Here is a 13,438-nt window from a genome sequence, read left to right on the forward strand (position 1 = left end):
CGCGCGTGTTGTTGTGTGTGTGTGTGTGTGTGTGTGTGTGTGTGTGTGTGTGTGTGTGTGTGTGTGTGTGCAAACTTTTAATATCTAACCTTTTAAAAGATTTTAATCAAAGATGGTAAAAAAACAGAACAAAATGATAGGTACTGGTCTTATTCTAATATCGTTAAATTTGTTAAAATCGCACTTGACACAGTTTGACTCTTCTTTCTAGCAGAGACGAATTGTGTCGATTGAGTTTGAACAAAATTATAAATGGAAAGCGACGAATATCGATTTGTGTCAAATGAATCGACGGTGGCCTAAGGTTTGTTTTTTTGTTCTTGCACGAGGATTGCACTAGAACTGAACTGAATTGAACTATATAATGCAATCCAGAACTGACGAGTGTAAACGAGCAGGCAAGGAATAAAAAATGTTTTAGTACAAGATAAAATGGCGTCTCATATTGTTTACATGGAAGCATTAGATTCGTATGATGAAAATGAATGCAATTCCATTAAAAAAAATTCTTAATTAAAGATAATCCAGCAAACGAGAATAGATTAAAATGGATTAAAATTTTTTTCTATCCGAATGCGTATTTTAAATAACGAATATTTTTTTTTGGATTCGATTAGATTCAATTGGATGCAATTAGATTGAAAAACTGCATTTCCTATTCAAAATTTTGAATTGAACAGTATTCACAATTGTATTGTCGTGCACAGAAAAACCTAATATTATTTTTAGATTGAAAGGCATAAAGATATACAATTCCTATAAATGAATAAAAATGCATTCAGAATTGAAAAGCATTCATTTTAACATTCGTGAATCAATATTTCTGAAAATCTGAATTCATTTCAATTCATTTCAATCCATTCTCGTTTGCTGGGAAATGATGACACAAAGTGTTTTTATATGTAGGCTTACTATTATTTATATATATTTATTTTATGACTCTTAAATTCTTGGATAATTATATAGAAGACGCCCCTCACCTTCAATTTTAATAAAGTTATGCTCATTTGTCGCGTTTATGCATGAAACGAAAGAATCTGACAGTAAAATGTCATGCCTAGGCTCGCAAACCGAGATATTAAGTGTTGAAGTTGACCTCAGTAAACGAGAATGGATTGAAATAAATTAAAATGGATTCAGATTTTCAGAAATACGAATTCATGAATATTAAAATGAATCCTTTTCAATCCTGAATGCATTTTTATTTATTTATAGGAATTGCATAGAGCAATTTTTTATGCTTTTCAATCTAAAAATAATTAGCATTTTTTGTGCATCGTGAATATTACTCAATTCAGAATTATGAATAGGAAGTACAGTTTTTTTAATTCAGTTAAATTCAAAAATAATATCAGCAATTTCTGTGTAACGTAAATACTCAATTCAATATTCTGAATATGAAATGCAATTTTTCAATCTAATTAAATAAAAAATTTTTATTTAAAAATGGACTATAAATGCTACTTAAATTATTCGAAATTATAAGTAGAAAATTTGTTTTAATCCAACTAAGTTCAAAAAAATTGTAATGTAAAAATAATTGAGCTATGTTTTTTTATTTCTCTTTGATTAGAAATAAAATGAATGATCGATAGGAACACTCGTAAACCAAGTTGAACACAGCCCGACTATTACGCTGATTACGGCGCGTGACATCGGCCAAGCACAATTAGATTATCCGATTTTTTCAATGTTGTCTCATAGTAATGTCTCAAATAAATTATTTATATTTTATTATATCTATTAAATGATGATATTTTTATTATAATATATCTATATAATTTCGTGCACTGATTTAGCTGATTGTACTTGAAGAATAAATAATATATTTATTAATTGAAGAAGTGATGTAGCGGGCACTGACGAAATACTATTAAAGACCGACATCCTTGTGAGAGTTCACGTCCTTGAGAATATTGAAGTGATTAAGAGTTAAAAATTGATAATAACTATAATTTATGACTAATATAATTTATTAATTTAGTAAATTTATGCATTTAGAACTCAATAATATTCGATTTTTCTTTAAAATTGTGATTTCAGTGTTATCATCAAAGTTGATTATCAACAGAGATGATAATTGCAAGAGAAAAAATTGTAATGTTTCTGCAATATGTAGGATGTTATAGCTTTACAAGTATGCACATTTATTTATGGAACATTTATATAATAAAAAATCATGAATTTAATAATGCATAAGCCAAATATTTATGTTAATAATAGCAAATTTATGTCAATTGTATAATATCAGCGTTCTTCAATTATCTCCGGATCCTTTTTATACCGCCGAAAATTTGCCCAGGATTGACGGTCTTTAATAGTATCTCGTGTAGCAGATAACGTAAAAGATTTATAATAAAGACTCCATGTTCGAATCCCCATTAAGGTGCGTTTTTTAAGACCAATTTGAAGTTAATTTTAGGTATAATTATTATAAACGTCTTAGGAATAAAATTTATAACTCTTAAATATAAATGTTTTTTTTAATATTAAACTAGTATCAGCTCGGATCCAATTTATTTAAATTCATTCAATCCGTTTTTATGGCATTAAAAAAATTTTATTCCATTTTAATCTATTCTCGTTTGCTGGGACATTGTGATTCGGAAATCTGTCATACCGACTTAATGCAGTGCTATATACACGTATTTTAGTCTATTTAGAATCGTTACTTCACCTCCAATTTTAATGAAATTAGGCTCATTCGATGCATTTTTATTTAAAACGAAAGCCTGCTCTGTTTTTGTTATGTGCGAAAAGTTATAAATCCCTAAACGAAAGAAAGACGATTTGAATATTAACAAACGTTAATATATCGCTGTTGAACAAGTTAGTAAAAAACTTATGCACATGTAGTCATAAAGCATGAAAATGTGTCGTAGCACACGCTTTCAGTGCGATATTTCGCAGCTGACAAATTTCCTAATTTCCTAACCTTACAGTCGTCAACTTCAATGCTTAATATTTCAGTTCGTGGGACTAGACACAACATTTTACTGCCAGATTCTTTCGTTTTATACAAAAATATGCTAAATGAGCATAATTTCACTGAAATTGAAGGTGAAGGGTGTTTTCTAAATAATTAACAATTCTCGCACTATTTATACAAGGTTTCTTCAAGGTACTGTTTTCTGTGACTGAACTAGTGTATACTAGGGCTATGTTTCGTTTCACGCATAATGCACATGATGCATCTTTTATCCTTGTTATTCACCGAACATTAAATAAGGATAAATGATACATTATACACATCATGCGTGAAACGGAACGCACCTCTAGTGCAGCCAGTACAGTGAACTCGTGCAATGAGTTCTGTTGTACTGGAACAGAAACATCGTCACTGACATCATTTTGAGAATAGAAAACGTTTTAGTGTATACTTTTTGAACTAGCGCAATCAGCAGGAACAGAAAACTTCCAATTTTCACCGAGGGTTTAAACCGGATCAGAGTATAAGAGCCAACTACAATCGAGCATTCTCCTGTTGTTCGACTATAAGGCTGGGTTCACACCTTGACGAAAAAGCGGAAAGCGGAAAAGCGGAAGCCAATTGGAATTCGCAGTAGTAGTAGGGGATATATTTCGCTTGTCTGCTTCATAGTCCTAGATATAACAAAGAACCGAGCATATTTAAAGATTATAATTAATCTAAAAGTAAATCTAATTAGTCTAAAGAAAAAATGGCGTTTACAAATGTCATTCCATAAACGGATTGCGATTCCTATAACAATAGTTTTTATTGTCTACAAAGAAATACCGATTTTCTTTGGAGATTACAATATACATATCAAGATTTAAAAATCATGATACTGAAATTAGAATCCTAGAAGACTATTCGTAGAAAAAATGGCGAAATCAATCAGAAATTGGGACAGCGGTTGCGCTTCTCTGTTATATCTATTAGGATTGTTCGCGTCGCATGCTCCAACATGCCCAAGACGCTCCAATATGTTCACGTCACCGGAACCAATATGACGACTAGATATTCACGTCGTGTTAGAGACATATTCCATGGATCAATTAAGAGCTCTATTTCCCTTATCTCAGAAACGATTGAGACAACACATATACACATGTTACGCACGCATACGTAATAATTGAAAACATTTTGTATTGAAAAAAGTATTTCAGATTCATTTTGTATAAAAACCCATTTAATAAATACGTTTTTAAATATAAAAATATAATATAAGAATATAATATAATATTAATAAAATAAAATAATAAAATAAAATAAAATAAAAAATAAAATAAAATGAATGAATAAAATAAAATAAATGAAATAAATAAAATAAATAAATAAAATTAATAAAATTTAAAAAATGAAAAAATAAAATAAAATAATTAATGCAATAAAATAAAATATATTATAAAAAATATATAAAAAATATTAATTCAATGAAATAAAATATAATATAATATAAAAATATAATATAACTTTTATATTTATTAAATGCACATTTATTTTTATATAAAAACTTTTAAAATAATAATTGAGGTAACACAAAATATTTGAAACGAGGCATATCCGTTTTATTCGTGTGGTCTCACGGATTAGATTAAATGATATGCTCACTTGTCCTAAATCCGTTCATGTCATTGATCATTAGAGCACATGAATGCAACTGTTCTAACCGTCACCTTATCAGTAATCTAAGTGCTCTCTGAGTTAATTATTTGATGTATGCAACGCGAACTTAGGACTCTAGTTCTATCTACTTCTGTCTTTCCGTGAATTCTGATTGGTTTCCGCTTTTCCGCTTTCCGTTTTTCCGTCAAGGTGTAAACCCGGCCTCACAGGAGAATACTCGAATGTAGTTGATTGGTTCTTACATTAATCCAGTTAAATCCTGAGTGAAAACTAGGCCAGTAACTATAAGACCATGGTGGAAATATAGATGAACCATTGCGTATAATGGCGGCATTGAGTGTGGTTTAAAATTTCGACCAATCAGTTGTTACCCAGCGGACACGCTTATGATTTTGTTTTTTACGTTAGAAACAATTTAATTTCAATGTAATTTTTGAAATTAACGGAAATAGTAGTTCTTACCATGTGTAACTTTAAAATTGTCATCTCTGCGATAAGCCATTTCCAACCATTTCAATCGCAACTCTTGATCTTTAGGGAATGAGAACTATATTCTTATTAAACACATAATTTGTGCGACTTTTACAATTTTTTACGAAACAATTTGGCATATTGACATTTTATTGATTCTAAAATAAGACGATACGACATATACAATGGCAACACACGGCAACACTCAATGTCGACCATACTGAATTTTGCACTTTGGGTAAAAGCTGATTGGTTCATTGCTTTTCATTACTTTTGAACGACTGCGCATCCACTGAAATGATTCATCTTATATATTTGTACCATGCATAAGACATACAAAGAATAAGAATTTCAACCTATTAGAAATCATGTATTGTGAAATATACATTTTCTAATATTGAAATTCTTATTCTCTATTCCCTGTTCCTTTTATTATGCGGAGCCTTTAAGAATCAACCAATTAGAATTAGAACACCAAAAAAATTCTCGACTGTAATTGGTTGATTCTTAGGGGTTAGTCACATACATTTTCCATAAAGACTGTTCCATACAACTTGCATAGCCACATAACCATATTCATAAAGAAAATTATCCAATTACATTTCTGTATAAAGGTAAAATACGATTGAATGATTTTCTTTATGCATACATTACGGCCTATGCAAGTTTGTGTAAAATGGCCCTACAGCCGGAATCAGATTACGCATTGAAAAATGAGATTGAAGATTGAAACATTGAAGTTTGACCAATCAGAACAAAAGGAGCCAAAACTTCTTTGTTCTCATTAGTAACATTTCAATTTTTAATCTTCAATGCAGTCTGATTCTGGCCTAACAGTAAACGTAACATAGGTTTTCGATTAATCGCGTTGTTCAATTCGATTACTATTATGGAAAGTTACTATTATGGAAAGTGTGTGTGACTAACTTTATGATACGTCTTAGGCTGGATTTTCACTTAACGCTACGACGCTCATTTTCAGCGTCAAAACAGATCACATGAATTGACAAATATCAAGTTAAAAATGAGCGTTGTAACGTCAAGTGAAAATCCAGTCTTATAGTTACTGTTACTAAAGGTGTGCCACGGCCTTTAGTTTCTGTACCGCGTACCGCGCTACATGTAATCGCACCAATTGTTGCAATTGTTATTCTTAGAGATGCCACACACAAAATTCTGTAACAGTATGCATAAAGATACATTTTCATGTGCTGCTAAAATAAGCATTGGAGCGATAGATTTGTTGCTCGTTATCCAGCAACTGAAATTTTGTACTTTGAACTTTCAACTACAAGCATCAAACGCTTAAACGCTATTGACAATGCTAATGACAATCATACCGTATCGCCGTATTGACCATTGTTGATGTAATATACATAATTTATTCTTCTCTTTTATTGCTGAGCCAGATAGAGGATTCGATGCAATCAGCATAATCTAATAAATGTTTAATTCAGCGTATTAATTGTAATGATACATAAAAAATATGCACATATCGAATTTGTCGCTCAAATGTCAAATTTAATGTATCTTTTGCCCTTTTTCATTGTAAAACTGTCGTTTTAATAATTTTGCAAAAGTCGTTACGTGATCTTTTTTGTCGCTACAAGTTTGAGCAACTCGTGAAAATGCACCTTAAGATGTAAACTTAAGCCAATGAATCAATCAAGATACTGCTTCAGATTACATAATCTAACGGAAATGGAACAATAAACTTATCTATAACGCAATAAGACGAATTTTAACTAGTTGAAACTCGCTTTATGGATAAATTTACTGCTATTTCTATTTCCGTTAAGGTGCAAATCCATGCAGCGGAATAGCAGAACGCGGAACGAAAACAGAATCAATCATGAACGTTCCGCAGTTTTCGTTACGCGGTTTCGAATCATTATGGAGCGCAATGAGCGTAAATGCAATTAAAGTACTATAAAATGAATATTCGTATATTCGCCATTTTTACTTCTTTCCCCACTCCTTGCTCTGTTCCCACTCCACCGCTGAGCTGAGAAGGTTATAGTCGTTACGGTTGTTATAGATTATAGCTTCTAAACTGTTGAAAATTTTGTAGCTTCGTATTTATGTATTTCCGCACTTCGAAATTTTACCATAAGACTAAGAGACGAAAAGGATATAAAAAAACTGAAATATTATATATTAACAAAGGCAAAAGAATTTATAAAATGTGTTGCAGTAATACCAATAGATCGGAAAAAGATATTCGATTATTTAAATTTACTGCGGATAATATTCGTTGACAATTTGATGTAAAATAAATACATGACTTGTGAATCAACATCACTACATTTCCTCGCAGATGAGAAATTTCAATCCTTTTCTTTAAATTGACATACATATTTGGCATCTTATCTAGAAATAACCTGAACACCAGACACTCTTCAGGTCCCGCACTAGTATTACGATAGATATTCAACTGATTTTGAGAGCAAAAATGAAATGAAAGGAGCTACAAAATTTCAAACAGCAAATTTTAACTTGTAATGACCATAACCCATCACAGCTCAGTAATGGAATAGGGACAGAGCAAGGAGTGGGAGAAGGAATAAAAATGAATGCGAATACCTCCATTTAGTGCTCTAGTGGAATCAAATCCATAAATGATGTTTAAGGCCGGTAGATTGTCTTAAGAAGTTACGAACCAATCAGAAGGCTACATTAGCGTCTTGAGACATTACTTAAGACAGTCTTGAAATAAGATTCGACTATGAATACTGGCCTAAATATTATATTTGTGAATAAGAAATTAGGAATAAGGAATAACGATACCAATTTATCAGAAACCGTGTATTCCGGTGTATCCGATTTCTGATAGGCTGAAACCTTTATTCTTTATTTCTTATTTTTTCTATTGTGGCTGCACCTTCATTCACCAAACACACACACACACACACACACACACGCGCGCGCGCGCGCCTGCGTATAAACGTATGCATAACGAAAATTATAAAAAAATCACATTTTTACGTGCGTCTTTATAAAAGAAATTTATAAAAGAAGATTGGATAGTTTTCTTGCATACGTTTATGCAGCTATGCATACATTTATGCAGCTATGCATACGTTTGTGCAGCTATGCAAATTGTATGGAATGGCCTTTAAGCACGGAGCACAGACTCTTGCTGATTAATGAAAAAAGGATGATGAAGATATAATTTACCTCCACAATCGACTTTTCATCAATTAGTGTCTTAGCTCTGTGTCAAAGCGCTGTTGCTCGTATGAGGATCCGGGCATATTGTGTTGGCATGAAAAGGTACCTTTAGTACAGATTGATTGAAAGCGCTGATGTCGCTGGATATCGATATAAATACTTGCGATTCTCGAAAAGTACTTGAATATTTCCGCGGTGAACTGGAGGAATATGTTGATAACCGGCGACTGATTGTGTAAATTGTTCCCTTTAAAAGTTTTTAGAAGAATAAGAAATACGTATGATGGACATAAGCGTACATTTTTGGATGCAGGTAACAGATTTAAGAGTAATATCATATCGATATACATAATACGTACTGTACGAAAAACTATGCAATAAGAGATCGTCTTACTGAAGGGAAGCATATAACAGAGATTGAAAGAAATAATCCAATAGTCACTTGCTTTTTGTAATATAATATTCTTTTAGTGTAGTCCTTTCTTATTAAATTAGTTTTAATTTTTTAATGACCACGTATAATGTTATCGTCTCTTTATTATGAACTTAACGATTTATCTCTATATTAGGTTGATTTTGCAATACTGCCATGCAGCTTGGCTAAAGTGTGAAGAAAAATACATAACGACGTATTTCGAAAATCTAGACTCATGAAAATATACACTATCAAGTTGATGCATAAAGAACTTTATTACTGTCGACAGAGAAGAAATTTGAAAATTTTTGTTAAGTATTAGCAATCAACATATGTATAACTAATTAATCAAACAGAATGGCAAAAGTAAAAAACAAGAGAAACATACAAGCAAAAAATAATAAGTTAAAAACATTAAACAATCTTCGTATGTGTAAGATTGTATTACATAACATTGCTTTAGATAGAAATTTAGTTCAACTTTACCAATTGCATTTCTCTAAAAAGAAAACTGTGGAGTTAGAACATTCATCACCTTGTATTAATACATCTAAAAAGTCTTCTAATAATGTATGGATATTAAAGGAAAATATGCGACAAGATAATACAGAGGATGGGACTTTTCGATTAACAAGAAGTCGTTCAAAAAAATTAATGAAAAAGATAAATGAAGAATGTAAGAATGTTAAATTTTTAGATGATATATCATACAGTAGAATAATTCGACCAGGAGAAATAACAGGAAATCATATCTTACCTGCAGCACAAAAGCAGCAATTAAAGCATGATAGTAGTGTTAAATCATTTTCAAGTAAAAGTAATGATAAAACATCTCAATACACATTCTCAAATATGGATTGTAATCATACACACAAGAAAATTATATCAATAAATAATAAAAAACATCGTAATAATAAAAAATCAAGTACACAGAAAGACAATAAATTAGGAAATTGTAAAAGAAAACTACAGTTCAATGAATCTGGTAACACACATACACATACACATATATTTATATTGTATTATGTATTATGCATAAAGTTTTGTTTTGCCTTTTTTACATAAATAGGTACTAGTATGGAATCAATGAAAATTAGTTCTGACAATGAAAATTATTTGGATGAAGAAAATTTAAATGTTATTAATTATAACAGCAAGATACAAGAGGTATCCAGTAAATCCATCAAGAAGTATAATAATAACAACTTATGTATAGTTAGTAGTGTTATTAATGGAAGAGTTTGTAATGTAAGATCAGAACAATGCGAAACAAATCAAAATAGTAAAGGTATGTATATATCATTAATTATATGCTTAATAATATTATGAAGAAAGAAGAATCTAAAAATTTAATCTAAAAAGCCTTTAAACATATTTGATCTTTTTAGCTATATTGTCAAGTATAATTAACACAGACATAGAAAATAAAATCCCAGATGTCGATAGTATACAAGCAACAAGTGTTCCAAAATCATTCTCTTTAAATGTGACACCAATTACTGTTAGTAAAATATCTGATGTTACTGAAATACCTGATTTTCTTACAACACATAAAAAACAATGTGCATATAAAACAAATAATAAAAGAATAATAAAAAAAATTTGCCAAAAATAACAGGAAATCATATCTTACCAAAAGGTACGATAAAATTTGTGAAAGGAAACACAAATGACGAAAATTTACAGAGTAATATTTTTAATGATTCTAATAACAGTACAAAGCAAGTTTCTTATATTAATGATACATTTAAATCCACAGAGAAAAACTATCATATACCTGAAATAGATAAATCAATTGATATATCAGAAATATCAGAATCTACATCGGTATTTAATAATAACATTAATTTAAAAAATAAAAGTATAGATAACAATGAATATCATAGTTCAAAAATTAATAAGAACGTAGATTCTTTGAAAATAAAAAATAACGTACATAATAATATTAATGATGCTGACAATATAACAACAGAAATATATGAAAACTGCATTTGGGATCGCCAAAAGCAATTGAATAGATTAAATAATAGAGAAAAGCATGAGAATAATATTTTACAAAGTGATAAAAATTGTAAGAAAATTAGTTCTGATGAAAACATTTTAAACAAGAACACTTCAAATCTTGTTGATGTAAACGAAAACTGTAATGCTAAATCATTAGTATTGGTTAACAAAAAAGAAGCTATAAAACAGAATCGAAAGCGTATTGCAGCAGAAGAAAATACTATAAAGTTGAACAACAAAAAAAAGAAATTAAATAGAACCCTTTGGTTGCAAAATAATGTAACACATATTAAATTATTAAATCCTCAAGAATTTGACTTTCCAAATATCAATACAGCAGCAAATATATCCGAAGAAAATATTCCCATACAAAAACTAGATGTACGTGAACATTTAAATAAAAAACGATCAAAATCTCCCAAACTATTTGAAAATAAGTTTAATAATAAAATTAGTATAGAGTTTGAGCAAATAGACTTAAATAATAAAAATGACATAATTACTCCAACAATGAAAAATGAGAAATTTTACAAAAAACTTTCTTTCGAAAAAGAACCCACTTTTAATAAAACTTTGTGTAAAGAAATAGATATCCAAACAGATTCAATTTGCAGCAATCGTATGCATAGCATGTTACAAAGTACATCAGAAAAAACGCAACATTTAAATCAAATAGATAGAAGTATTCATGAAAATATCAATATACAAAAGGAACATATGAACAGCGGAAATGAAGATAATGATGATTGCATTTCTCTATTTGCAGAATCATTTGATACAAATCTGTAAGTATAAATTAGAAAAATCTAACGAAATTTAATTTTATAATATTAAAGAAATTTTTAAACATTTATAAAATATTTACAATTTAGATGGATATATTTTATAATTTTTAATGTAACAAATCAATGTATTCTACAAATTATGATTCGCAATAATTAAAAATTTAATTGTTCTTCTAGCTGTGAAAATACAATTTTATGTGAACAAGATAAATTAAGCAAATCTCTACATTCTGATGTATCATATATCATGACTGCTAGCAGTTTTAATAAATATATGAAACAAAATGTAACAGAATTTAATAAGGAGTATGCTAAATGTGTAGAAGACAATATAGAAACATCAAATAAAACTAATAAAACTGATAAAAATGAATTCAATAATCAATCCGAACAAATTACACATACAGATTGTATATCTGAAACTAGAACTACATCAAAAGTAACAGCATTTGAAACTAAAAACATGAAAATATCAAAATGCCAAGGATTAGCAAAAATTAATCTTAAGAACTTCCTCAATGGATACTGTTTTTCGATATTAAGGAAAGGTACCTGTTACAAGCAACAGCTTTGTAAATTCAAGCATGAGGTAATATTTATTCATTATTTTGCTTTCTTTAATTTCTATATAATTATTTGTATAACTTGATATAAAATTACATTTCTAGTTGCAGAATCTTCTTAATACAGTTTGTTCAGAAGACCCGACAGCGATGCTAAATATAATGCAAAATGCATTTTATCTTGGCTATAATTTTTTTTGCAGAACGATATATGTAATATCAATACAAAAATTAACTGTTGATCAGATCTTAACAATTTACAAAATATTTCATGATAATCATGTAAAAGAAGAAATGACACTTTCATCAAAGAGATATATTATTCAGAATATTATTAAAGAACTGTTAAACCGGCAACTTTCGTTAAAAGCTATCGTGAATCATTTGGTAGAATATATACCCATTAGCGATTCAAATAATCTTATGAACATTTTAGAATGTATTGAAAAATATATCAAACGTGGTGAATATTGGAATACTGTAAGAACTTTAGTCTTGAGATTGCCACCGGATAAACGTATTATCGAAAAAATATTATATGATTGCATAGAGAATAAAAAATTATTTGATGTTCAAGATATTAACAACAATTTAATAAGTAAACTTCTTCCTAAGTTAATATCAATATTGGATAAAAACATATTAGAACGCTTTAAAAGTATATTGACTGCAAATAATTTTCATTCTACGGTTCAGAATTTTGGAGAAAGCTTACCCGAAACTATTGCTTCTCCCGATGGAAGTATAAGTTTATCGCAAGAATCTCCAAGACGTGATAATACTTTTGTAGATAAAAATAAGGATTATGTAAATATCGAAATGAATGGAGAAAATTATATCATGCAACCTATCGGTAATTATTTATTGTTAACTATGTGAATTATGAGAAAAAAGAGTAATTGTGCGTGTTGTATATTTGCATGCATGCATATGCGTACACATCCATCGAAAAGTTTTCGGACATGGAACTTAAAATTGCATAATATTCAGGTCATCGTAACTCGGTAAAAAATCATCGCAGACAAAAAAATAAAAAGCATTTTAAAACTTGAAACTTATACTTTTAGCATGTTTTTCACTCCTTTTCAAAAAAATTTTGTCTACAGTTCTGTATCTCAACAAATATCACGTTGTATTTTTTAAGATTACATTTAACGTGCATTTAACAGTGCGCAATCTAATAAAAATTTTTTTTTAAAGTTTAATATTTTTGAAATAGTACAAAGATTTACCTCCAAAATGCTTTTGAAAAATTTTCTTATGCTTTTTCTTGACTGATTTACGCGTTATCAAAGCTAACATAGCTCACAACCAACATTAAAAGTTGGTGAAATACCATCGTAAAAAATTAAAGAAACATTTTGAACCTCGAACTTTGTATTTTAACAAGCTTCTAATCGTTTTTAAATTAATTCTACAGAATTTGACATGGTAAATT

The 13,438-nt window shown here is 29.4% G+C and overlaps 1 protein-coding gene across 1 annotated transcript in view; it reads left to right on the forward strand.

Moving 5' to 3' along the window:
• The window catches only part of LOC105624983, a 27,166-nt gene that overhangs the window by 11,311 nt on the left and 2,417 nt on the right, over window positions 1–13,438 (forward strand). Inside the window, exons 2-7 of the mRNA XM_012206325.1 lie at window positions 9,718–9,936; window positions 10,037–10,149; window positions 10,758–11,033; window positions 11,172–11,437; window positions 11,615–12,026; window positions 12,106–12,853. Of these exons, the coding sequence (XP_012061715.1) occupies window positions 9,718–9,936; window positions 10,037–10,149; window positions 10,758–11,033; window positions 11,172–11,437; window positions 11,615–12,026; window positions 12,106–12,853 (2,034 nt within the window). The remainder of the gene's footprint in view (window positions 1–9,717; window positions 9,937–10,036; window positions 10,150–10,757; window positions 11,034–11,171; window positions 11,438–11,614; window positions 12,027–12,105; window positions 12,854–13,438) is intronic.

Source organism: Atta cephalotes, assembly GCF_000143395.1.
Source record: "Atta cephalotes unplaced genomic scaffold scaffold00098, whole genome shotgun sequence".
Classification (NCBI taxonomy): Eukaryota; Metazoa; Arthropoda; class Insecta; order Hymenoptera; family Formicidae; genus Atta; species Atta cephalotes.